A 27787-nucleotide genomic window follows, 5' to 3' on the forward strand; every position below is an offset into this window, starting at 1 on the left:
GATAGAGCAGTAATTCCCAAGTCACTTCAACAGTTCTCTCATTGGCACACGATGGATACCCTGACATGTCCGCATGAAGCAGAGATGTCGTGATTCAGTATGGCGGCCTGGGATTGACACTCGCATTGAGGAGTTTGTCTCGCACTGCGAAGCATGCAGTCTGAGCGAAAAGGCCACAAATATCCGACCAACGCCAATGAAGCCCATTCCATGGGGACAAATACCATGTCAACAACTTCAGTTGGATATCTTCAGTCCAGTTGAAGCAGCTCCACAGCACCAGCGTTTCCTTGTTGTAGTACATGACCTGCATTCCAAATGGTCTGAAATCGCTACAAGGTCAGTGATCTCATCAACGATCGTCACTATTCTGCAGCATATATTCACGAAGTGGGGCCTCCCAGAGGTCATTATCACTGACAATGGACCACAGTTTGTGCCCGACCAGTTCGCGGATTTGCTCACTTATCATGCTATCGAGCATCGCCTTACTGCTCTGTATAATCCTCAAAGCAATGGAGGTGCTGAGCATTTTAACCGCATCATCAAAGAGGGTTTGAAAGCCCACCTCACAGCAGGCCAAACATTCGACAAAGCATTCGCTAACAGGAAAGACACCTGCTGAGCTCATGATTGGGCGGAATCTTTGCTGGCCACTGGACATTCCCAGCCTAACCTAGTGCGAAGATAACCACACTCGCATCTCAGATTTTGTAACGCCAACGAAAAGCGAAGTCGTACACTAACACAAAACGATGCACTCAAAGGCCCCAACTGAAAAACGGAGATTGGGTCAGAGTTAAGCGCCCAAACTGGAGTCATAAGCTCGCATCTGTACTTTTACCTCCAAAACAGATCGGGTGAAATTTCAGCCCTCACACCTTCAATGATGGAACTCGATCAAATGCCCGTAGACTGATTCCAACTCACAGGCCAACAGACCAGCAGGATGGAACAGTGGCACCATTCTGTTTCCCAACCGAAAACCTTGATCAAACACCGCAAGCTCCACGCCGGCTCAACGAATCAGAACTCCACCTGGCTATCTCAAGAACTTTGACTGTACTTAGACTGTGGTTTTCAAAAGGGGGGAAATATGTTGTGTTCATACTCTGTTTGGTTGTTGCACGAACTCTCACAGGACAGGCATTAGGACCCTGCGGGAGCTATTCACAGTTGTTGTATTAATTCTGGTTCATGCCAGTTTGGGACACCATTTTGGGTTGTATAAAAGCACAGTTAAGTTAAGTTACTTTCCTCCTGGCTCAGTTTCTCAGTTATTTATGCGTACACAATATCGCGCAGGATTTTTTCATACCTCATCCTCTTTTTCCCTTTCACTCTTGCAAAATGGGCAAATTCCTAGGCCCCATCTTTCTGTCCATGTGCTAGTGTTAATATAGACTTTGTGCTTTAAAGAAATAGATAGAATCACAAAATGAGCCACGAAAATAATTCGGTCCCTCTGATTTAATCTAATCTAACCTAACTTAATCCATTATAATCAGATCATTCAGTTTATTACGCTATCTGCTGCTTGTAACCATGACCAATGCCAATGCCACGACTCTTAGCGAAACAAGGTGAGTCATCTCACTCAGAATAACTGTGAAAATAAACAAATCGATTCTTGACTGGAAAAAGTTGCATCATAAACTGCACAACAAGCAACGCATGTGAACACTTCACTGACTATTGAAGCACACAATTTCTTTAGAAAACAGCATACAATTCCACTTTTATATATGCCAGCGATGAAAATGTAATTAAACTTTAACAGACCTTAGGTAAGTACTCCAACGGACTTTATGCATGTAACACAAAAATGATTTGTGAAATAAATGAACGCATTGAAAGCACATGTAATACTTTCTGAAGCATGGGACCTTTGCTTTCTCTTTCGAAGCTAACAGATAGGTGAATTGTTATGATCTGGAATTTACTGCCTGAAAAGGTGGTGGAAGTGGATTCAGTCGTAACTTTGAAAAGAGAATTTGAATAAATACTTGAAGGGGAAAAAAATTACAGGGCTATGAGGAAAGAGCAGCGGATTGGGACTAACTGTGTAGCTCCACCAAAGAGCCGGCACAGACACAATGGGCCGAATGGCCTCCTCATGTGCTTTATCATTCCATGTTTCTAACAGCTGGTACCTCTCCCCAAATCTCTGACCTCTTACCCCCTATAAAGAGGAAGCAATCGGCATATGGCAGCGGGGGTGGGGGAGCGGGGAGGGCGGCGGGGACGGTGGTGGGGGGAGAGCCATAGTGGGTGATAGAGATGGGAACATCAGAGGGCATGTGGCAGCTGTGGGTTAATAATGGCATTCAGCTTCTTCTTCAATTATGTCATACATTCATTATCACCAAACCAGGTCATGAAACCAGCATGGCATTCCTATTAAAAGGCAGGTGAGCTCTGCTGTTCCGGAAATCATTCCAACCTCTTTTCCTTTCCGTAGATATATCTCGCAAGAAGTTCTATGTTGTCGGGATGTGGAAGCTGATTCCATAAATAATTTTAAAAGGGAGTTGGACAGGGGATGAAGAACGTACAGGGTTACGGACAAAAAACAACTGCTCTTTCAAAGAGCCAGTACAGGCATGATGGCCAAATGGCCTCCTTCTGTGCTGTAAGTTTCTATGATTCTAAATCACGAAGCACTCTGCATCTGGCACAGTCAGGACTTCACATCACACAGCGTCATTCACTGTCTACCTCCCAAGCACCAGCTCAGAGAGGAGTAGTTAAGGAGTGAACCAGAGGGGAGTGCACTGGGTGATGAGGAGAGCATGACTGAGCAGGAACAGCTGGTAGTGGCTCTTGGGGAGAAAGACATTGCTGGGCAGAGGGGCCTCTCCACTGAACAGCCTAAGGATCTCACAGGATGTTTCTGCACTGTGGCCAATTGGTCCTCAATCAGAGATCTGCTACAGAGACTCAATTTTCCTACACTATTGCAAATGTGTTTCCCCTGGATACACTGAGAGTCCATAATGGGCCACAAATTGCACTCCACACAATAACAAGGTCTCCTCTACTGCCATCTCCCTCTGTCTAATTATCACACATCCACGCCATCACCAAGACGACCTCTGTAACATAGCCCAACTCTGCCTCAGCTCATCTGCTGCTGAAACCCTCATCCACACCTTTGTTACCTCTAAACGTGACTATTCCAATATTCTTCTGGTCGATCTCCAATCTTCCACCCTCCATAAATTTGAGTTCATCCAAAACTCTGCTGCTGATATCTTAACTCGCATCAAGTCCCATTTACCTATCACCGCTGTGCTCACTGAGCTAAATTGGCTCCCGGTCCAGAAACGCCTTTTAAAATTCTCCATATCCTTGTTTTCAAATCCCTCCATGGTCTCGACCCAATCGATCTCTGTAACCTCCTCCAGTCCAACAATCCTCCACTCCTCCAATTCTGGCCTCATGTGTATACCCTATTTTAATTTTCTTTCTTCTTAGGCAGTCCCTCGGAGTTGAGGATGATTTGCTTCCACACTAATATGAGTTCTCAGGTGACTGATGAGTCCAATGCGGGACCTGTAGTCTCTCACAGGTGGGGCAGACGGTGGTTGAAAGAATGGATGGGTGGGGTGCTTGGGTTGTCATGCGCTCCTTCCACTGTTTGCGCTTGGTTTTCACTTGCTCCCGGCGAAGAGACTCGAAGTGTTCGACGCCTTCCCAGATGCTTCTCCTCCTTCCCAGATGCTTCTCCTCCACTTTGAGCAGTCTTGGGCCAGGGATTCCCAGGAGTCGGTGGGGATGTTGCACTTTTTCAAGGAGGCTTTGAGTGTGTCCTTGAAGCGTTTCCTCTGCCCACCTGGGACTCGCTTGCTGTGTCGGAGCGCTTGTTTTGGGCGTCTAGTATTGGGCATGCAGACAATGTGGCCCATCTATCGGAGTTGATCGAGTGTGGTCAATGCTTTGATGCTGGGGATGTTGGCTTGAGTGAGAACACTGATATTGGTGCGTCTATCCTGCCAATGGATTTGCAAGATCTTGCGGAGGCAGCGTTGGTGGTACTTCTCCAGTGTTTTAAGGTGCCTGTTGTACATAGTCCATGTCTCTGAAACAGAAAGGAGGGCGGGTACCACAACTGCTCTGTAGACCATGAGCTTGGTGCCAGGTTTGAGATCCTGGTCTTCAAACACTCTCTTCCTCAGGTGACTGAAGGCTGCACTGGCACACTGGAGGTGGTGTTGGACTTCATCATCGACGTCTGCCCTTGTTGGCAGTAAGCTCCCGAGGTATGGAAAATGGTCCACGTTGTCCAAGGTCTTGTCATGGATTTTAAGAATCGGGGGCAGTACTGTGTGACGGGGCCAGGTGGTAGAGGACCTCTGTATTATGCATGTTTAGTGTAAGGCCCATACTCTCGTACACTTCGGTGAAGGTGTTGATGATGGTTTGGAATTAGACCTCTGAGTGTGCGCAAACGCAAACGTCGTCTGCATACTGTAATTCAGTGACAGAGAATGGAACAACCTTGGATCTGGACTGGAGGCGACAGAGGTTAAACAATTTCCTGTTTGTCCTGTAGATTAGCTCCACTCCGGGGTGCTTATTGAGGGTGAGATGGAGCTTTGCAACAAGGATGATCGAGAAGAGCATTGGTACAATGACACAGCCTTGCTTGACCCATGCGTGAATTGGGAAGTGGTGGATCCGTTGGTCAGGATCACGGCTTACATGTTATCGTGGAGCTCCAATCTTCCACCCTCCATAAATTTGAGTTCATCCAAAAATCTGCTCCTGATATCCTAACTCGCACCAAGTCCCATTTACACTTCGCCACTGTGCTCATTGAGCTACATTGGCTTCCGGTCCGGAAATTTAAAAAAAATTATCCACATCCTTGTTTTCGAATCCCTCCATGGCCTCGACCCACCCACAATCTCTGTAGCCTCCCCTCCAGCCTGACAACTCTCTGCGATCTCTACGCTCCTTCAATTCTGGCCTCTTGCGCATACCCTATTTTAATCGCTCCACCATTGGCAGCCATGCTTTAAGCTGCATAGGCCCTAAACTCTGGAATTTGTTTTCTAAACCTCTCTATCTCTCTCTTCCCCTTTAAGACATTCCTTAAAACCTACCTCTTTGACCAAGCTTTTAGTCATATATCCTAATATCTCCTTATGTGGCTCAGTGTCAAATTTTGTTTGATAACACTCCTGTGAAGCACCAAGGGACGTTTTACTATGTTAAAGGCGCTATATGTAAATGCAAGTTGTTATTTAACTTAAAAATGTAGATATTTATGAAACTGAATTTCACTATCACTAAACTCCTGCAAGAATCAAACCCTACTTACTCACTTTATACAAGTATTCATTATAGAAGACAAACAATCCTGCCCAATCAAATGGAGACAACTGGAGAAAATTGAGAGAATTAAGAAAAGATACAAATTGGATTAAAAACTGTTTGGAAAGGAGGAAAGAGACAGCAGATTCTCAGAGTGATTGAAATTGGATTGCAGTGTCCCACAGGTTTCTGTTCTGGGACCACTTCTGTTCACTGTGTACATCATGATTTGGATTATAGGGCTAGAGGGAGTGGTCTTCAAATTGGCAGATGATAGTAAAATAGGAGACGTAGAAATAGTTCTGAAGACCAAAGGAAGCTGCTCGGGAATATTGATGATACGGTGGAATAGGCAAAAAGTGGCAGATGAAATTCAAGGTCAGTAAATGTGGTGTGGTACGTTTTGGTAAAAGAAAAAGCTGGGTAATGTGGAATAGCAGATGGATTAGGTGAGTTCAGGTTCATAAGACAGTAATGGCAGTGGATAAGGCCTTAAAATAGCTAATGGAATACAGGGTTATATGTGTTGTGGTTTTGTAGCCCTCAGTTACTCACTGGTTAAGCGCACTGAGTCATCATGGAGCTATACCACCACACTTATTTTTTTACAATGAATGTAACATTCAAAGGAAAATATGACTCCTGTTTGCAAGTAAATGATTCATGTTCCTCAGCATTGCCTGCTTTTTGTCTTCATTTCGCCAATAAAATGGGTTCAATTGCACAAATCTCTCTTCATAAATTCAGAAATTATTAAAAACTCTCTCCTGGAATCTGCTGGTATAAAAGTATCCTTTGTCTGCTGGTTTTAAGGGCCTTATGTGAAGTGATCTTTGGACCACCACCACGATACAGTTTCTTTAGTCCCACAGAACAAAACAGCCCTAAATCTGTAATAAATTGGCAATCGTACTTAGAGAGGTCAGATGATGGCTGTGGAAAATGCTGGTTCAGCATTGGGTATTCTTCTGAGGTTGGGAATGAGACACATGTTGGGAATTTTACACTGCGTCTAATCATACTATATTTGGTCTGAAAGTGCCTGTGCTGACACTATCTGCTTGAAATGAAAAAAAAATCCATTTCATTGCACTAAGGACCTCAGTTTAAAAAGCACAAAATGAATTTAATAAAAAATGTTCACCTCCTCAAATCTATTTAAGCCATGATTTAACAGGATGCATTTTTTTTATACAGGCCTGTACTGCAGCTTAAAGAAATGTAAAGGTCATATGCAAATGATATTACAGTCCAATGCAGCTTTCAAAAGTAGCAAATGGCAAGACAACCATTTCATTTGTTGTCTCAGGTTGAAATAGCAGGGTTTCTAGTTTGCTAATTGGAAGGGCTATTTCTCCTCCTAAAAGATATTATTTTCATATTTTTGATAAAAGAATTGTTAAAAATAAATACAGTTTTCTAACTCATTGGAATATTCTCACTATAGTAGCTAGAATATTTACATATTTTACATAAATGCAAAAATCCCTTTGTGCAGATGCATAGTGCCCAGGGTCTTAGTGATTTGTAACAATACAAAACTCGCACTGTGCTGATATAAAAATGATTTTAGTGGCTAAGAAAGGAAAGGATCCAACAGTACAGATAATACATCAGACAAATACTATAAAATAATTTCACCTAATGCTCTGAGTGATTAACAACTCCTTGAACTATGTTTTAAACCTATTAAACAGAGTTCGACAGATTTTTGGATACTAAGGGAATCAAGGGATATGGCGATAGTGTGGGAAGATAGAGTTGAGGTAGAAGATCAGCCGTGATCTTATTGAATGGTGGAGCAGACTCGAAGGGCTGAATGGCCTACTCCTGCTCCTATTTCTTCTGTTCTTATGTTCTTAAACTCTACCTCAATATACTATACTGCCTGCTTCCTTCCACATCAGCTCTGAAAGCAACCTGTGTACTCTTATCAGCCATGGCATCGAAGAATAATAGGACAAAATCCCCCACAAATTCATCCAGTTCAGTTTTACAAAATAGCAGCCCTATTCTGCTATGAGGCAAAATGTATTTAGTAGATTCATGATGGAATCCAACAACAACAACGATAATTTGTATTTAAATAGCGCCTTTAATGTAGTAAAACATCCCAAGGCACTTCCAGGAGCATTATAAAACAAAATTTGACACCGAGCCGCATAAGGAGATATTAGGGCAGATAATCAAAAGCTTGCTCAAAGAAGTAGGTTTTAGGAACATCTTGATGGAGGAATGAGAAGTAGAGAGGTTTAGGGAGGGAATTCCAGAGCTTAGGGCCTTGGCAGCTGAAAGCACGGCCATCAATGTTGGAGCGATTAAAATCAGGGATGCTCAAGAGGCCAGAGTTGGAGGAGCGCAGCGATCTTGGTGGGTTGTGGGGCTGGAGGAGATTACAGGGATAGGGAGCGGCTAGGCATGGAGGGATTTGAAAACAAGGATGAGAATTTTAAAATTGAGGCAATGCCGGACCGGGAGCCAATGTAAGTCAGCGAGCACAGGGGTGATGGGTGAACAGGACTTGGTGCGAGTTAGGAAATGGGCAGTAGAGTTTTGGATGACCTCAAGTTTATGGAGGGTAGAACGTGGGAGGCCAGCCAGGAATTGTTGGAATAGTCATGTCTAGATGTAACAAATGCATGGATGAGGGACCCACTGTGGAAATGAAAATCCCCACCAAAATGCAAGGGAAGGAGTTCTAAGATAGGAACAAATTGGACAAAGACAGATGCCGCAAGACAATAAAAATAAGCAGAGGAAGACAAAGATCAGAAGAAATTGAATAATAATGGGCAAACAATTTCTCCAGGTCAGTTTTACTGACAATACATTTTTTCACTTAAATCAATTATCATAAAATTATGAAATGAATAATATTGCTTCTGTATTTATACGAAGTAACTTTATATACTTTTCAACTTCCTTATAAAAAATAAGGTCTATCTATTTGTTTTCAACAATAAAAAAGCAATATTATTCTTTTCATAATCTAAATTTTGGTCCTATTTCATCTATAATAATTTCAGTCCTCAAAGCTGTACAGATCTGTATATAATATTATAAATAGTCTTAAGGTCTGGATTCGCTATGTTGGCCACACAAGTGTTAAACAAGTTGTGGGAGCTTCGTCACATCTCAATTAGGTTGTTATTGTTTTAAGGCCCAACTAAGGATCTGAACTCTTTGTAAACGGGCTAGATACACTCTGGGGCTGCGATTTTGCATACCGGGTTGGGAGCAAGGTGGGCGAAGTCAGGGGTGGGTTCCAACCCCGCTCCTGCCCCCATGCCAACTTCCCCCGTGACTTTCCCCTGATTGGGCTTGTTAAGCCCTCCCTGCGAGCTTTCCGGCCAATTAAAAGGAAGCGGTTCTGATGACGTCATTTGATGATGCGTCATCAGCCGGTTTCTTTAAAGGGACCATGGCCAACTTTATTTTGGCAGTTGTGCTGTCAGTGTTCTGCAGCATTGAGGTGCTGCAAATACTGACAAGCATTGCACAAAGGTGCACCCAGGCTCTCCCATGACTCCCTCCAGATGCTTATCGAGAGTTACAGCATGCAGGGAGGTTCCCTTCCCTTCCAATGGGCGGAAGAGTCCTCCCCAGAAGACCAATGCAGTCTGGTTGCACATTGCACAGGAGGGCACAGGCAGGGGAAGCCGGCATGGGGACGGGAGTGGAGTTGGAACCCACCCCTGACTTCACCCACCTCGATCCCGACCCGGTATGTGAAATCATGGCCTCAGAGTGTTGTCAAACATTGAAATCTTTATTTTCAACACGTGGGCTTCTTGGACAGATTTGTGTGCACCTTTGGAAGTGGCTTAGTGAGTTCTAGTGAATGATGAGACATAAGGGTACCCCCACAATGGTGATGAGTGTGAAAGGAATGGCTTGGGCATTGCAGGGATGCATAATGGTGCTGGTGTGGGATAGAGCCAACCTGGCGCATCATGTGGCAGCCAGGGTGTACAGCGTCAAGTAAGTCTGGCCATGGTAAGACCATCCCTGTCCTGGGCAGCAGTGTGGTCAGGTGCTGATGCCCTGTGTCCTGTCCAACGCCAGGTGATTGCGGAAAAAGTTGTTGCTGGTGATGTTGGTATTGGGGCTGATCGTGGTGAGATTCTGAGGACCAAGGTGAGATTTTTTTAAGGTGAGTCTCAACTACTCCTTGTGGTAGTGAGTTCCACATTGTAACCACTCTTTGGGTGTCAATTGTGAGAGAGGTTGTTCCAAGGAGGTGACAGTGGAGAGTTTACTCCAAACACTTCCAAACTGCATAAAGCTCAAAAGTGTCTTCCAAATCCTGAAGGCTCTAGCTTCTAACATTGGAAAGTGAACAGCTGTGAAATTGTAGCTTTTAAAACTCTTTTGCAGCTGTCACCTTTTCAGAAGAATGGAGAGTCGTTGAAAACCTGATCTACTTACCTGACGTGATCCCCGAGAACTGGGGACCTCGTGAAAAAGCTGGACTAGTAAGTAGATGGTAAAATGCTGTTTAAGTACCTTTTAACAAGCTCTTAACTATTTCAATTGGCTCACCCGCCACTTAGCGTCAGGTCTGTAAAGCGCAGCCAGACCCAGCGCTTGGGAAACTGACATGGAGGCAGACAGGTTCACAGCGGGATCCCGACCCGTTGTCAATCTTTTATATTATGACAGTGGACCCACCTCCGAATTCGCCCTCTGATCCCAGCTTGAATGTATATCTATTGTGTCTCTAATGACCAGGCAGTACTAGGCCATTTGGGACATTAGCCAATAGATTGAGTTATCGCGTGCTGCTACTGAGGTATGAATGAGAGTGGAGCTGCACAAAAGTTAAATTAATTTAATTTCTTTCCTATGTTAACTTCTTTATATTCAAGATCAATTATAGTTACATATAGAGTCTGCAGCACAGAAACAGGCCATTCAGTCCATCTGGTCAATGCCAGCATTTATGCTCCACACGCTCCTCCTCCCACCCTTCTTCATCTAGATGCTCTAACAATGACTCCAAGAGGCACTATGTTGTACTTGAACTGTAGTGACCTTCGTCCTTTATTAGTTAACTCCAGAGTGAGGATCACACCTGGTGACCTGCCTTTTATACTAGACCAGGCACACCTGTACAGGTAACCTGCAAGTCTCCCACTGCTGTGCCCTCTGGTGGCACACCTTGATATGGTACCAACAGTGGCCTTGTAAGATACATGACATCACTACCCCCTGAACCCTCAGTGCAAATCATCTCTGCATTACTTATGCTCTGGACTTAGCTCTATATGGGTTCTGTCTGGTAGACCTCTAGCAGGCCGGCTCAACCTTGGGTGGGTAGTTAGTGCAGTAGCATGCTAGTGGTTGCTGTTTGTGTGTGTGTGTTCCTGACCACTCCATTCTCCGCTCCATCTCCCACATTGGTGTAGCAGGGGCTCCTGGCATTCATGTACACACAAGTTCATGTAAGTGGGTTTTGCATTTTTTTTTTGTGTTTCTGTGGTGCGACAAGAGCGTTAGGTGCTTTGTCGATGTGGAAACCGGTGCGTAAGGGCAAGCTAGCTCTGGGGCTACTGGGTGGTGTCCCTGCAGTCCTGTGGTGGTTCAGTGCCCCGTGCTGGCAATGTGAAGCTGGTTGGCTCACGTAGCCTGCTCTCGGGGCTGTTGCCGTGGTTCCTAGCGTCAGGCAAGTTCATCGATGTCTGTGACCCCCCCCCCCGTCCTTTCTTTACGCCCTAGGTCCCAGCTGCTCCCCGAAGAGCATCATCTAACAGTGCACAGGGAACTGCTGACTCGCTGGCCTGAGCGTCGTTTGGTTTGAGATCCTGACTGATGCTTGTTTCCTCTGGGGAGACAGTGGCGGGTGACCCTACATCTAGGGGTATGATCTTAGTGCAGTCTGCTCCTTCAGACTTGTGGCAGTTGGTGCCATCGATTGCCTGAGAGATGGAGCCGACCCAGGGCATGGTATCACCACCAGTGCTTTGCCCTGCTGAGGTCACTTGCTTAGCAGCTCGTGTGTGTTGGCTGCTTGTGGCTGCACTTCGTGGTGCATGACTTTGGTTCCCAGGACGCAGGCTGCTGCATTGGGTAGCATGCTGGACCTACGTGCACCTGATTGGTGTCTGCCCGCTGCATTGGCTGTGTGCAGTGGTAATCCTGCATCGTACAGCTTTTCCTTGCTTATGATGGACACTCTAGGGGTCCGATCGCAATCGCTCGACTTTTCCTCGCTGGTTGCATATCCACAGTTCAAATCATCAATCACACATTGTGTATAATCCCACGACTTTTCCTCGCTGGTTGCGTGTATACAATTCTGATTATCAGTTACACATTTTACATGGTCAGTTACACACTTTACATAATCTGTTATACCTTTAGGGCCCAAGTTTCCACAAGAAAAAAAACGGGCGCCCCTCCGAGCTGGGCGCCCGTTTTTCGCGCCTAAAACGGCGCCTAAAAAAATCCTCGGTATTCTCCACCTACTTACAGGTCCTCTGGCCCTCGGCGCAGCCAGCACGAGCTGTGGGGGGGCGGAGCCAGGTCCCGGCGCTGAAAGCAGTGCCGGGACCTCTGCACATGCGCGCTACAGTCGGCACGCAAGTGCAGTAGCTCCAGGCGCCGAACTGTGTGGGAGGGGCCCGAAGCACGCAGCCCCTAGCCCTGGCTGAATGGCCTCACTGGGGCTGCGTGAATAAGGCTCCTCCCACGGCCAGCTCCTGCTCCCTGCCCCCGACAAGACCCGACACCAGCTCCCTCCCCCCCCCCGCCGACCAGACCCGACCTGACACCCGCTCCCCCCCCCCCCCGCCGACCAGACACCCGCTCCCCCCCCCCCGCCGACCAGACCCGACCCGACACCCGCTCCCCCCCCCGCCCGCTCCGACCCGACACCTGCTCCCCCCCCCCGCCCCGACCCGAGACCCGACACCTGCTCTCCCCCCCCTCCCCGCGACTGATCCGACCCGACCCGCGCTCCTGTTTCCCGACCCGACCCGCCCCCCCCCCCCCCCCCCACTGGACCCGACTCCCGGACTGGATCCGATCCGACCTGACCTCTCCCTTCCCCACCCCCCCCCTCTCTCTCCGCCCCCCCCCCGCTCTCTCTCTCTCCCTCCCTCCCCTCTCTCTCTCCCTCCCTCCCCTCTCTCTCTCTCCCTCCCTCCCCCTCTCTCTCTCTCCCTCCCTCCCTCCCTCCTCTCTCTCTCTCCCTCCCTCCCCCCCTCTCTCTCTCTCTCTCTCTCCCCCTCCCTCCCCCCTCTCTCTCTCCCTCCCTCCCCTCCCCTCTCTCCCTCCCTCCCCTCTCTCTCTCTCCCTTCCCCCCCTCTCTCTCCCTCCCTCCCCCCCCCCTCTCTCTCTCCCTCCCCTCTCTCTCTCTCTCTCTCTCTCCCCCTCCCGCTCAGCGACATGAACGGCTTTCTCCCCCCCCTCCCGCTCAGCGGCACAAACGGCTGCAGAATTCTCCCTGGCTGAAGCACTTTCACACAGGTAGGAAGATGGTTTATTTAATCTTTTCTTGGCTTATAAATGTTTATTCAGGTTGAATTTATTTGTATAATATTTGTAGAAGTATAAATAAGGATTTATTGTCGAATTTAATGAGTTCCCTTCCCCCCCCCCTCCCCGCCACCTCGTTCTGGACGCCTAATTTGTAACCTGCGCCTGATTTTTTAATGTGTAGAACAGGTTTTTTCAGTTCTACAAAAATCTTCACTGGCTCCATTCTACTTTAGTTTGGAGTACATTTTCACTGTGGAAACTTTCAAATCAGGCGTCAGTGGCCGGACACGCCCCCTTTTGAAGAAAAAATTTTGTTCTAAGCTAGAACTGTTCTACCTGACTAGAACTGCAGAAAAAAAAAAGGTGGAGAATTGCGATTTCTAAAATAGCCGTTCTCCACCAGTTGCTCCTAAAAATCAGGCGCGAATCATGTGGAAACTTGGGCCCTTAGTCTCTAACTTACAATTCTTGTTACATTGCTTAATTGTGTGGAACTGTCCTTTTAATTGTAGTGGGTTGCCGGCCTCCTTTAAGAGAGCCTAGCTTGCTTTACCACAATCCGCTTCTCCGTTTGGTGCCACGTGTTACTCCATCAGCGCTGCACCTCGTGGTCTGGCCGCAGCCATTTTTGTCTTCAGCGCATCGCCTCATGGTGTGGGCGCCATCTTTGCTTCATCCACGATGTCAACTGCGGTGATCCTCTCCTCCCCAGGTTCTGCCTCCGCAGTTTGGAAGTCACTGTTGGATCCGATTTTCTCCCTCCTGAGTCCTGCCACTGGAGCCTGGAAGGTGTGTTCGGGTCATCCCATCTGGATCATCTCCACGTGCTGGGCGGTCTGTGTCTCGGGTGCCGTGCTGGTCAGCTCATCGATGTTGGGTCTACCCTCAGGTGCTTTGCCTCTGAGCGCAGAGGGCTTCGATCGCTGGAGGGGTGAAATCTTCCCACTTCCACTGGATCTTCTCCATCCACCTTCTGCCGAGCAGTGTTGGTCCATCACCTGCAGCAATCCACAGAGTTAACTTGTGAATCACGCCATCATGGAGTATCTTTACATTCACAATACCAACGACTGGGATGATTTCATTGGTGTAGGTGCGCAGTTTTGCCTGAACTGGGGCCAACTCGGGTCGTTCAGCCGGATTGTCCCATAGCCTCTCAAAGGCTCCTTGATTCATCACTGACTGGCTCGCCCCTCTGTCCACTTCCATGAATACTGGACTCCCCTCTATCTCGACTTCCATCTTCAGCGGGGAGCACTCGTTGGTGCAGGTAAACATGCTATGTACCTCCCCATGGGACTGGGCTGCCTTTCTGTCTAACAATTCATAATCCACGCTGGATTCATGGCCATCTGTGGACTCCTCATCGACACAGTGAGTCCTATTTCTCTTACACATTCACTGGAGGTGGCCCTTTGTGCCACAGCCTTTGCCATCATAGCCTTTAAAACGGCACTGGTGATCCCTGTGATTCCCTCCGCAACGCCAGCATGGTGCTACTCGATTAGCCCCCCTCGGTGGACTCTAAGTTAAGGGAATCGGGGGGCCTGTTCTCTCTTTCCTGAGAGGATTCACGCTCTACCGTCCAGCTCCTGAACGGCGCCACTCTGTGCACAGTACCTGCCGGGTTTGAGTCCTGAGGATGAGACATCTGCCTAGAGCCGCGGGTCGAGGTCATGAAAGACTGGCTCACAGAGATGGCCTTCTGCAGGGTGACTGTGGTATCCGCGGACAGTAGCTTGTGAAGAAGGCCCTCATGGCCAATTCCAGTAACGAAAATGTCTCGCAGTGCTTTGTTAAGGTGGGTGCCAAACCAGCACGGTGCCGCCAGCCTCCTGAGGTCTGCGGCGTATTTTACGACTTCCTCGCCTTCGGGCCGTCGGTGGGTGTAGAACCACCGGTGGGTGTCTGGCTGTGAGGATGCTTTTCTTGGGCTTGAGTTGCTCCTGGATCAGGGTTACGAGCTCCTTGTACGACTTGGTCGTTGTTTTCGCTGGTGCCAGCAAGTCCCTGACGAGGCCATAGACGTTGGGCCCACAACTGGTTAGCAGAATAGCACGGCGCTTATTAGCCAGTGCGGCCGGGTCGTCTCCTGCCAGGTCGTTTGCTGTGGAAAAAGTGTTCTAGCCTCTCTACAAAGGCGTCCCAATCATCACCATCAGCAAACTGCTGCAACCTACCAAAGCTAGCCATTTCCGCGTGAAAGTTCGTATTCCCATCGCCATTTGTTGTGTCCTTAGATTCTCTAACAATGACTGCACGAGGCAGTGTGTTGTACTTGAACTGTGGTGACCTTAGTCTTCATCTCTCTCATCTGGATGGAGGAAAGCGTGCCAGGGGATCTCAGAGATGCAGTAATTGTGACCATCTTTAAAAAAGGGGACAAGTCCGACTGCGGCAACTACAAAGGAATCTCCCTGCTATCAGCCATTAGGAAAGTCATCGCTAGAGTCCTCCTCAACCATCTTCTTCCCGTGGCTGAGGAGCTCCTCCCAGGGTCACAGTGCGATTTCGTCCCCTACGGGGCACAATGGACATGATTTTTGCAGCGCGACAGCTACAGGAAAAATGCAGGGAACAGCGCCAGCCCTTATACATGACCTTCTTCGACCTTACAAAGGCCTTTGACACTGTCAACTGCGAGAGTCTACGGAGCGTCCTCCTCCGTTTTGGATGACCCCAAAAGTTCGTCACCATCCTCCGCCTGCTCCACGACAACTTACCAACGGATCCACCACAAACCCAATCCACGTCCGGACCGGGGTGAAACAGGGCTGCGTCATCGCCCCAACCCGTTTCTCAATCTTTCTCGCCGCCTTGCTCCACCTCACAGTCAACAAGCTCCCCGTTGGAATGGAACTAAACTGCAGAAGCAGTGGGAACCTGTTCAACCTGAGCCGTCTCCAGGTCAGATTCAAGACCACCCCAACCTCTGTCGTTGAGCTACAGTAAGCGGACGACGCCTGCGCCTGCGCACATACAGAGGCTGAACTCCAGGACATAGTCGACGAACTTGCTGAGGCGTACGAAAGCATGGGCCTTACGCTAAACATCTGTAAGACAAGGGTCCTCCACCAAACTGTCCTCACCGCACAGCACTGCCCCCCAGTCATGAAACATAGAAACATAGAAAATAGGTGCAGGAGTAGGCCATTCGGCCCTTCGAGCCTGCACCACCATTCAATAAGATCATGGCGCGGCTCTGGACACCGTGGACCACTTCCCATATCTCGGGAGCCTCTTATCAACAAAAGCAGGCATCGACGATGAGATCCAACAATGCTTCCAGTACGCCAATGCAGCCTTCGGCCGCCTGAGGAAAAGAGTGTTTGAAGACCAGGCCCTCAAAACTGCCACCCAGCTCATGGTCTACAAGGCTGTAGTAATACCTGTCATCCTGTATGGCTCAGAGATATGGACCATGTACAGTAGACACCTCGAGTTGCTGGAGAAATATCATCAACGATGTCTCCACAAGATCCTACAAATTCCCTGGAGGACAGGCGCACCAACATCAGCGTCCTCATTCAGGCTAACATCCCCAGCATTGAAGCACTGATATACTCGATCAGCTCCGCCGGGCAGGCCACCTAGTCCGCATGCCAGACACGAGACTCCCAAAGCAAGTGCTCTACTCAGAGCTCCTTGACGGCAAACGAGCCAAAGGTGGGCAGCGGAAACGCTACAAGGACACCCTCAAAGCCTCCCTGATAAAGTGCGACATCCCCACTGACACCTGGGAGTCCCTGACCCAAGACCACCCTAAGTGGAGGAAGTGCATCCGAGAGGACGCTGAGCACCTCGAGTCTCAATGCCGAGAGCATGCAGAAATCAAGCGCAGGCAGTGGAAAGAGCGTGCCGCAAACCAGTCCTACCCACCCTTACCCTCAACAACTATCTGTCCCACTTGTGACAGAGTCTGTGGCTCTAGTATTGGACTGTACAGCCACCTAATAACTCATGTTAAGAGTGGAAGTAAGTCTTCCTCGATCCCGAGGGACTGCCTATGATGATGATGATGATGATTATTAGCTAACTCCAGAGTGAGGATCACACTTGGTGGCCTGCCTTTTATACTAGGCCAGGCACACCTGTACAGGTAACCTGCAAGTCTCCCACTGCTGTGCCCTCTGGTGGCACATCTTGATATGGTACCAACAGTGGCCATGTAAGACACATGACAGAATGTGTAACTCGTGTGTCTCTAATGATCAGGCAGTACTAGGCCATTTGGAACATTAGCCAATAGATTGAGTTATCGTGTGCTGCTACTGAGGTATGAATGAGAGTGGAGCAGCACAAAAGTTAAATTAATTGAATTTCTTTCCTATGTTAACTTCTTTACATTCAAGATTAATTATAGTTACATAGGGCCCAAGTTTCGGCATCTGGTGAAAAGGGGGCACCTCCGAGACTTACGTGACCTGGCTGGGTTCGAAGGTGCGCCAGAATATTCTGGAGCAATTCTCCGGTCCTCCTGGACCGTGGCGTGGCGTGGCGCAGCGCAGTCTCTCTGGGAAGGAGCAAGCCGATCTCAGTCTGCAGGGGGGCAGGGCTAGGGATCATGCCTTCTTGTCAGTGCCATCAGCGTTGCGCAGGCACGCTGGAGCATGCGCACCTGCGCAATGGCTCGGGGGAACGTGGGTACCGGGGGGGGGGGAGGAGCGTGAGTACTGGCGGGGGGGGGGGGAGCGTGGGTACCGTGGGGGGGAGCGCGGGTACCGGGGGGGTGAGCGTGGGTACCGGTGGGGGGGGGAGCATGGCAACAGGGATGGAGGGGGAGCGTGGCAAGGGATGGAGGGGGGAGGGTGGCAAGAGATGGGGGGGGGAGCATGGCAAGGGATGGAGGGGGAGCGTGGCAAGGGATGGAGGGGGGAGGGTGGCAAGAGATGGGGGGGGGAGCGTGGCAAGGGATGGAGGGGGAGCGTGGCAAGGGATAGAGGGGGAGCGTGGGTACCGGGCTGGGGAGGGAGGGGGGGAGTGTGGCAACCGGGGTGGGGAGGGGGGGGTGTGTGGCAACTGGGGTGGGGAGGGGAGAGCGTGGCAAGGGATGGAGGGGGGAGCGTGGCAAGGGATGGAGGGGGAGCGTGGCAAGAGGTGGAGGGGGAGCGTGGGTACCGGGGTGGGGAGGGGGTGTGTGGCAACAGGGATGGAGGGGGAGCGTGGCAAGGGATGGAGGAGCGTGGGTTGGGGGGCACTCGAAATGATCGAAGGCTCGGAGAGCAAAGCAGGGGTGGTGTGTGTTGAGGGGGCGGGGTGTGTGTGGGGGGGTTAGAGACTGGAAGGAGAACAAAGCAGTACACTAAACACACACACACCACACACACACACCCACTCCTCACTGTCAGATACAGAGAGAGAGAGAGACACTACGGTGAGAGACACTGACAGAGACACCTTCCCTTCACATAAAGGTAGGACTTCTATTTTTTATTGATTGATTGCTTATTACTTTGGTCTTGGTGTTTTAGATGCAGGGTTCCTTCTATTTTTTATTAATTAATTGCTTATTACTTTTTGTGCTTTGTTTAGTGTACTGCTTTGTTCTCCTTCCAGTCTCTCCCCCCCCCACACACACCCCGCCCCCTCAACACACACCCCCCCGCTCCACACACAACCCCCCACACATACACACCCTCACACACACACCCCCTCCGCACCCCCCCACACCCCTTCCCCACACACACATACCCTCCCACACCCCCCCACAAACACACCCTCCCACCCCTCCCCACACACACACCCTCCCACCCCCCACACACACACACCCTCCCAACCCCCCCCCCCCCACGCACACACACCCTCCCATACACACCCCCACACACACACACCCTCCCACACAAACACCCCCTCACACACACACCCTCCCACCCCCCCCCACATACACCCGCCCCCCCACACACATACACACACACACACACACACACCCACTCCTCACTGTCAGATACAGAGAGAGAGAGAGACACTACGGTGAGAGACACTGACAGAGACACCTTCCCTTCACATAAAGGTAGGACTTCTATTTTTTATTGATTGATTGCTTATTACTTTGGTCTTGGTGTTTTAGGTTCAGGGTTCCTTCTATTTTTTATTAATTAATTGCTTATTACTTTTTGTGCTTTGTTTAGTGTACTGCTTTGTTTAGTGCTTAGTGCTTTAAATGTACTTTGCTTCTTTAATGTTGTTGTGAAGGTGTTTATGGAAAATCATCTAACTTCCCTCCCCCGTTGTGATGTTGATGTGTCCTTTGTGTTTAATGCTTCCCACTCGCCGTCTCTGGCTGTGCCTGCACTAAACTTAACTCTAGGTAAGGTTTTTCAGAACTTACAAAAGTGGATACTCACTCCATCCTAAGTTAGTTTGTAGTAAGTTTTCACTGCCGAAACTTGCAAAACAGGCCTGAGTGGCTGGACACACCCCCTTTTGAAAAAAAAGTACCTTACCTAAAGCCAACCTAAACTAACTCACTAGAACTGGAGCAAACTAATATCCGAGAATTGCAATTTCTAACATACTCCAAACTAAACTAGTTGCTCCAAAAAACTAGGAGCAACTCCACCCGAAACTTGGGTCCAACAATCTACAGCACAGAAACAGGCCATTCAGTCCAATTGGTCTATGCCGGCGTTTATGCTCCACACGCGCCTCCTCCCACCCTTCTTCATCTATCCCTACCAGCTTAACCGTCTGTTTCTTTCTCCCTCATGAGCTTATATAGCTTCCCTTAAAGGCATCTATGCTATTTGCCTCAACTACTCCTTGTGGTAGCGAGTTCCACATTCTCACCACTCTTTTGGTAAAGAAGTTTCTCCTGAAATCCCTTTGGATTTATATACCTGGGTTTCACTATTTATATTGAAAAACATGAACCTCTTTAAAACCCAAGGGTTTGCATTATGCAAATTTATACTAATAGAAGACAGTAAGTAATTATCTCACTTTTTGGAATACCGTCTTGAGACCCTCTCCTATGCACCAGAGATACAAAGCATTAACTCAACAATACTGGCACATGGGAGCATCCTGCAAGAGTATAGTTAGTATTACTTGAATGACTTCTTGCCAGCATTATGAACTGTATTTTAATAAATCAATTTACATATTAAACCTTTCTAATATGTTCTAGAAATGAGCTCATTTGTGACACTCGTATTGCTGATGTTGTGCTCTCGTGATTTTTAATTGGAGGAATTCTCACAGATGTGTTGCATAAATGATGACATCAATCTTGGCCAATCAAGAGCAACCAATGTTTGGAAGCTTGAGAAAGAGTTATCCAGCCAGCAAGCAATAGCTAGAACTTAAACTGCCAGATGTTGCAGAGATCATAATAGTCGATTTAGGAATAGTGAAAGATGACAGAAAACATACATGCTTCAAATCAGCACAAACCCTTTCACAGATGCCTCTGTTGACAAACAAAATTGTTCCTCTCTTAATCATGTCACATTTATTATGTTTGATATGGAGACATCAATCTCTTGTAAAAATAAACAAATTCATTTGAAAAATATCACTGAATTATTAGAGTTTGTCTCATCTATTTGACTCATCCTTCTTAGATAGGATAGTGAGGGTATTACTAAAATTATGTTGTTCTCTATTTTATCAACCACGCTGTAAAGAAATGTGATTATTCTCTCAAGTTTGGTCTCCAAGGCCTCCCTGATGTACTTTATAAAATAATTTAATAAACTCAAGCGATTAATCTATGAGCACTCACTTTAATAACTGATAACTGTGAGGGCAATGCAGAACACAAATTTAATGATCCGGTTATTTTTTTAACTAACACAAACCCTAATTCTTAATTCACACATACTTTCAGATTAACTTTTTAAAAATGTTTCTTAAGGAGTACAAATAATCTTCACCTGCTTATTTAATCTATGTATAAGTAAGCTAACACAGAGACAATCTAGTCAAACATGGGCAGCACTATTCAATAAAAATCAATTTAGTAATCAGACGAACATCATCTTCCAGATTTTAAACTGACGCTTGTGTCTTTTTGTTCCTTTATGAGATATTTTCAAGGTAATTTAGTTTATCTTGAATTAATGTTTCAGTCTTTCAGATGTGGATAAAAGGAACCTGATCCTGAGAAATAGTTGTGTGTATTAATCAGAGCAAGTCCACTGCAAAATAAAAATACTGCTTTTCAATGCTTTGATCCTATAAATTGATACTGGGCAGTGTCAGAAAAATTGATACTAATTCCAGTCTTAAGTTCCACAGTGACCTATTTAATTTACTTGAAATTATTTGAGTAAAGTACCAATGACAGGGCGTCCATTGAATCAATAAAAGCTAACACTGTCAACAGACTGTAAGTATACATTTCATTTAGAGGGTATATTTAAATTATTCTCCGTTTGAGGTATTAGAGATGAAAAAAAATCCATTCCCCATATCAATTGTAAATACTTCTATATTAACTTACTGATAGGAAATCCATCTAGATCTGCTGCTCAATATATCGCTCCTTGGAATATGCATTCCTGGGATTCAGCCCCCAACCTGTGTTGCACTGCTGTACAATTGGAACAGCGAGCAATAGGACAGGTAATGGCAAGGACCAATAATATCACAAAAACTATCATAAAAACCACAAAGCAGGGGAGATACAAGTTAAATCGTGACAGTCAGACACGGTTCAATGTGTCAATAGGCAAATTTAGGATTGATATCAGGAACATTTCCACACAAGGAGTTACCAATTTTTGGCATGGACTTTAGGGTAAGTGGGTGGAGGCAAAAACTTTGGAACGTTGGCTGGAAACTGTGATGGAGGATTGTAGGTTGTCTGAATGGATGAGCTCAAATGGACCACCATCATCCACATTTATCTAAATATCACATGAATTTCCTTAACAGTACTGCTTCCCTTGTCGGGAAGTTTGAAATTGACAATTCTGCTAATTGCTGAAGAATAAAATGTGATAGACCAACAAAGAAACTAAAACAACTTCCTACACACATCTGAAAGATTTAACGTTTGATTTTCAAGAGCTTAATGGCTCCACCAAGCAATTTGTGACTTTCAAGTTCTCCACAATAGTCTCTTTTTGAAGACTTATTGCTGGAATGTATTTTTTGTTGATGAGTTTCTGAGAGTAAGTCATTATCACCTCTACCTGATAGTTTTATAGCTTTTATTTCAGTTGCTCTCTCACACTGGTACGTGGTCTGCCTATTATTACATAGTATTTAGAGCACAGAGGTAGGCTATTCGGCCCAACAGGTCCATGCGGTGTTTATGCGCCACACGAGCTTCATCCCACCCTTCTTCACCTAACCCTATCAGCATATTCTTCTATTCCTTTCTCCCTCATATGCTTATCTAGCATCACTTTAAATGCATCTTTGCTATTCGCCTCAACTACTATTTGTGATAGTGAGTTCCATATTCTAACCACTTTCTGGGTAAATAAGTTTCTCCTGAATTGCCTATTGGATATACTAGTGACTATCTTATATTTTTAGGCCTAAGTTCTGGTCTCCTCCACTGCAACTTACCAGCTCTAGACCAGCACCACATCTGGCTGCCCAGAGGCAAGCCCGCCCAACCTGAAAGTAGGTTTTACTGAGCAAAGCTTCACAGTGCCTGCTCCGTGCTGTAGACCCTTAATTTTGCACCGGGCTCCTATGTACGATATAGGTCCCCAATTTGCATACATCAGCGAGGCTCCCACCTGGTTCATCTTGATTTACCTTGAGGCAATCACTATTCTTAATATTTACTTCTGCATTAAAAATTCCCCTTCATGTAGGGAGCTATCCAGTGTTCCTAGGCTCAAGGGGAAAAGTAGGCAGGTAACTGATGCTAATGCCAATCTGACACCACCAAGACAGTTCCCTGTGAATGCAACGCTGTTAATGCAGTGTCAATGAATTCCTTTAAAAAGGGAACTGGCTGAATTTGCAGTTAAGAACATGTCTGAATGTTTTAAAGATAAAAAGAAGCATAAAGGAAATTCTACGGAACATGATAGTTCCTGTGTTACTGGAGCCATCGGAATATGATTTGCGAAATGTGACTGTTCGGGTTTGAATAATGTGGTAGGTTATAGTATTATATTGATATCTTGGAGTTTTCATTCAATTGTCATCAAGGTTCAGGAAGAAATTATGCAGAGCTATATATTTTTATCTGTGAATATTTATCTCCCTCAAGGACTAAATGAATTGAGTAGAGTATATTAGACTGAAAATTGTACATGGTCTCGAACATAGGAACAGGAGGAGGCCATTCAGCCCCTCGAGCCTGTTACCCTATTCAATTAGATCATGGTTGATCTCTATCTGAACTTCATCTACCTGCCTTAGTTCCATAACCCTTAATACCCTTGCCTAACAAAAAATTACCAATCCTAGTTTTGAAATTTTCAATTGACCCCCCAGACTCAACAGCTTTTTGAGAGAGTTCCAGATTTCCACTCCCCTTTGTGTGAAGATGTGCTTTCTGACATCATCCCTGAACAGCCTAGCTCTAATTTTAAGGTTATGCCCCTTGTTCTGGACTCCACCACCAGAATAAATTTCTATCTCACTCTATCAACTGCTTTAATCATCGTCTATTGGAAAGAGCAGGCTTGATGGGATGAACAGCATTTCATCACTTCAAGTCTTATCCTCTTTAACCAGCAGTGTTGATGGTGGCTGGTTTCAGGTGCTGTTCCGGGAGTTTTCATTAACGTGGTGCCGAAGGACACAGGAACTTACAAAGGATGGCTTTTATGAGGTGGAACCATGCAGGATGCCAGTGACACAAAGAATGGCTACCCTTCGCATCACACAAAGGGTAGTCGATGAATAGCAGTGGGTAAGAAGATCGATTCAGTTTTGGGCTTCAGATTACACCATGGAAACAAGAGTGAAAAGCTGTTCATCCAAACCACAGGACGACAATCCTGCCCGTAATTAATTTTCTGCCACCTATTTTTATGTATATAGACAAATTTTATTTTTTAAATCTTTATTTTTTATTCAATGACCTTACAGAAAATTGGGATTTTTAAAAAATAGTGCAGTCTGGCAAAATAATTAATGGAAAATGAGGCTGCATCCCACCGAATAGCAAGTCCCCGAGGAAGGTGAATCGCTAAGGAATCCACAATTCCGAATGTAATACAGAATGATAATGTTCTCTCCTCTCTCTGAATCTGATAAAGCATAGAATTGTTAAAGTCTTATCATTGATGTGTTTTTCTTCATTCAACACTCCAGCCTTGCTTCTCCATAATATTATCGATTTTCTCCTGCTCTATTCAAACTGGATTTAGTAAATGTCAAAAATTAAAATCACATACTATTTAACAACCTTCTGAACTGTTAGAAGTATTCGGGAAGGTTGGAATCCTGAGGTATTTCTAAAAAAAATAACATCACGAGCAATGTATCTCTGAATCTTTTTTTACCTGGATATTGACTTGCACAGGCTGGCGTTCCCCGCTTTTCGTGTGAGCTACTCCTTCCGTGTCATAGATCCCAGTGTAATCCACCACTTGCGGGTCCCTCGATTTCTCTTCTAGGGGGATCAATACTGTTCCGATCATCATTGACCTGCAATCAAATAAGGCCCTCCCTTCAGTTACTCCAGCATCCTTCCGTTTAGCTGCTTTACGGTTTAGCCACAGTCAACATTGTATTTGCAAACTAAACAAACAAGATTTGAGATTAGTGTTTAAAGAAAATGTTCCAACCAATATCCCAGCCATCATATCTATACTGATCTTGACTTTTGGAAAACATATCATCGTTGAGGATATAATTTGCAGGTTTGATTAAAAAAAATTGTAAATATTTAATGAAATGTAACCACGTTCTCCACTTTGCTTTAGCAATATGATCCTGCCACGGAGAAGAGAAGCGAGAGGGTCTTGGATTAGTGTGGAGCCAGCTCTGGTCTTATACAACAGTAAAACCCCAGCAGGAGCTCCACAGCCGTGTTTACCCAATGCCTTGGCACCCACACCCTGTTTTACAATCTGGCTTGCACCTTCTGTCGCTCCCTCCGTTTGATAATACCCATTCTTTGGATTTAGAACGGCAGCAATTAGTAAAAATTGATCAGGCATTAAAAAAATCATTGTAACAGGCGGTGTGACAATTTGAAATGTTTATGCATATAAAAAGGAGAATCGTCCAGATAAATCGATAGGAGCAAAGGTGGTTTTAATAAACGCCTTGTAGAGAATGTCAGCATCTTCTGCAAGAAGCTGAGCAGCCCAAAACCGCGGGATCGATGGTCCACGGGAACCTTTTCACCTCAAGCAAGGTTTAACAAGGAAAGACGGCCGCTATCTGGTCCAGGTGATTAAAACATTTAACATCCGCAAAAATAAACACCACCCACACTCAATTGCTATAAAAAGATCTCGCCAGTGTAGCCTTTTGTACTCACTTCGCTGACACTACCCCGGGCTTTAAGACGATATTGATCTTATACTTGGCTCCTGTTAACAGTTTGATGGTCCGGTTTTGTCCGAATCGCTGACCATCCACTTTGAAATACACAGGTCCATCACCGGGTTGGATTTTCAAAGAAACAGCAATTTTCACTAAACTGGGAATTTCGCCCATGATCGGCAACTGGACGCCTTAATGTCGGCGATGAGACGGGCGAAGGGAATACTACTTACTGTACAGTAAAAAAAGAGGTTCTGGCTCCTTACCCCATGGGCAATGAAGCAGTCAGTAGAAATCCTTCAGTATGTGCACACTGCACAACCAGGACTACAAACATCAACCTGCAAGGGCTAAATCCACTCTGAGTGCACACATAATCCCTCGCTGCAATGTACAGACGTCAGCACTCCACCGCCAGTGTCGGACACTGCCTAATGAACTGCAGTTCTTATAAACAGTAAAAATGACATGTTATATAACATCCTTATTGTTATATATTCTGTGCAAAAACAAAACCCAGCCACTTACAATATTAAAAAAGTCGCATATTGGACTAAGGTTTATGAATGAATATTCACAGACCAGTAAAATATATCTTAATGAAAATGGATATTTCTCTCTCGACAGATGCTGCCTGACCGGCTGAGTGTTTTCCAACATTTTCTGTTTTTGTATTTCAGATTTTCAGCATCTGCAGTATTTTGTTTTTATAAAAATGTATGCGTGCATTTGTTAAATATAATTCATTACTAATTGCAGAACAAGTCCTTCTTCCCATTCTATACGTGTGTCTGCGCCTGTCGAAAAAGAACAATCAGCCTAATCCCACTTTTCTTGGTCTTTAGCCTTACAGTTTAAGCACCTCAAGTGCATATCCAAGTATTTTTTAAATGTGATGAGGGTTTCTGCCTCTACCACACTTTCAGAGTGAGTTCCAGACCCCCACCACCCTCAGGGTGAAAATAATTCTCCTCAGCTCCTCTTTAATCATTCTGCTAATTACTTTAAATCTATGCCCCCTGGTTATTGACTTCGCTGCTAAGGGAAATAGGTCCTTCCTATCCACTCTATCTAGGCCCCTCATAATTTTATACACCTCAATTAAGTCTCACCTCAGCCTCCTCTGTTCCAAAGAAAACAACCTCAGCCTATCCTGTCTTTTCTCATAGAAACATAGAAACATAGAAAATAGGTGCAGGAGCAGGCCATTCAGCCCTTCTAGCCTGCACCGCCATTTAATGAGTTCATGGCTGAACATGCAACTTTAGTACCCCCTTCCTGCTTTTTCACCATACCCCTTGATCCCCCGAGTAGTAAGGACTTCATCTAACTCCCTTTTGAATATATTTAGTGAATTGGCCTCAACTACTTTCTGTGGTAGAGAATTCCACAGGTTCATCACTCTCTGGGTGAAGAAGTTTCTCCTCATCTCGGTCCTAAATGGCTTACCCCTTATCCTTAGACTGTGACCCCTGGTTCTGGACTTCCCCAACATTGGGAACATTCTTCCTGCATCCAACCTGTCCAAACCCGTCAGAATTTTAAACGTTTCTATGAGGTCCCCTCTCACTCTTCTGAACTCCAGTGAATACAAGCCCAGTTGATCCAGTCTTTCTTGATAGGTCAGTCCCACCATCCCGGGAATCAGTCTGGTAAATCTTCGCTGCACTCCCTCAATAGCAAGAATGTCCTTCCTCAAGTTAGGAGACCAAAACTGTACACAATACTCCAGGTGTGGCCTCACCAAGGCCCTGTACAACTGTAGCAACACCTCCCTGCCCCTGTACTCAAATCCCCTCGCTATGAATGCCAACATGCCATTTGCTTTCTTAACCGCCTGCTGTACCTGCATGCCAACCTTCAATGACTGATGTACCATGACACCCAGGTCTTGTTGCACCTTCCCTTTTCCTAATCTGTCACCATTCAGATAATAGTCTGTCTCTCTGTTTTTACCACCAAAGTGGATAACCTCACATTTATCCACATTATACTTCATCTGCCATGCATTTGCCCACTCACCTAACCTATCCAAGTCACTCTGCAGCCTCATAGCATCCTCCTCGCAGCTCACACTGCCACCCAACTTAGTGTCATCCGCAAATTTGGAGATACTACATTTAATCCCCTCGTCTAAATCATTAATGTACAATGTAAACAGCTGGGGCCCCAGCACAGAACCTTGCGGTACCCCACTAGTCACTGCCTGCCATTCTGAAAAGTACCCATTTACTCCTACTCTTTGCTTCCTGTCTGACAACCAGTTCTCAATCCATGTCAGCACACTACCCCCAATCCCATGTGCTTTAACTTTGCACATTAATCTCTTGTGTGGGACCTTGTCGAAAGCCTTCTGAAAGTCCAAATATACCACATCAACTGGTTCTCCTTTGTCCACTTTACTGGAAACATCCTCAAAAAATTCCAGAAGATTTGTCAAGCATGATTTCCCTTTCACAAATCCATGCTGACTTGGACCTATCATGTCACCATTTTCCAAATGTGCTGCTATGACATCCTTAATAATTGATTCCATCATTTTACCCACTACTGAGGCCAGGCTGACCGGTCTATA

At 46.2% G+C, this 27787-nt stretch overlaps 1 protein-coding gene across 1 annotated transcript in view; it reads right to left on the reverse strand.

Moving 5' to 3' along the window:
• The window catches only part of cnrip1b (cannabinoid receptor interacting protein 1b), a 48963-nt gene extending 23414 nt beyond the window's left edge, over positions 1 to 25549 (reverse strand). Inside the window, 3 exon segments of the mRNA XM_070888771.1 lie at positions 24222 to 24366; positions 25208 to 25498; positions 25500 to 25549. Coding sequence (XP_070744872.1) covers positions 24222 to 24366; positions 25208 to 25498; positions 25500 to 25549 — 486 coding nt within the window.
• Positions 25550 to 27787: the final 2238 nt, after the last annotated feature.

The sequence above is a fragment of the Pristiophorus japonicus genome, chromosome 9 (assembly GCF_044704955.1).
Source record: "Pristiophorus japonicus isolate sPriJap1 chromosome 9, sPriJap1.hap1, whole genome shotgun sequence".
Classification (NCBI taxonomy): Eukaryota; Metazoa; Chordata; class Chondrichthyes; family Pristiophoridae; genus Pristiophorus; species Pristiophorus japonicus.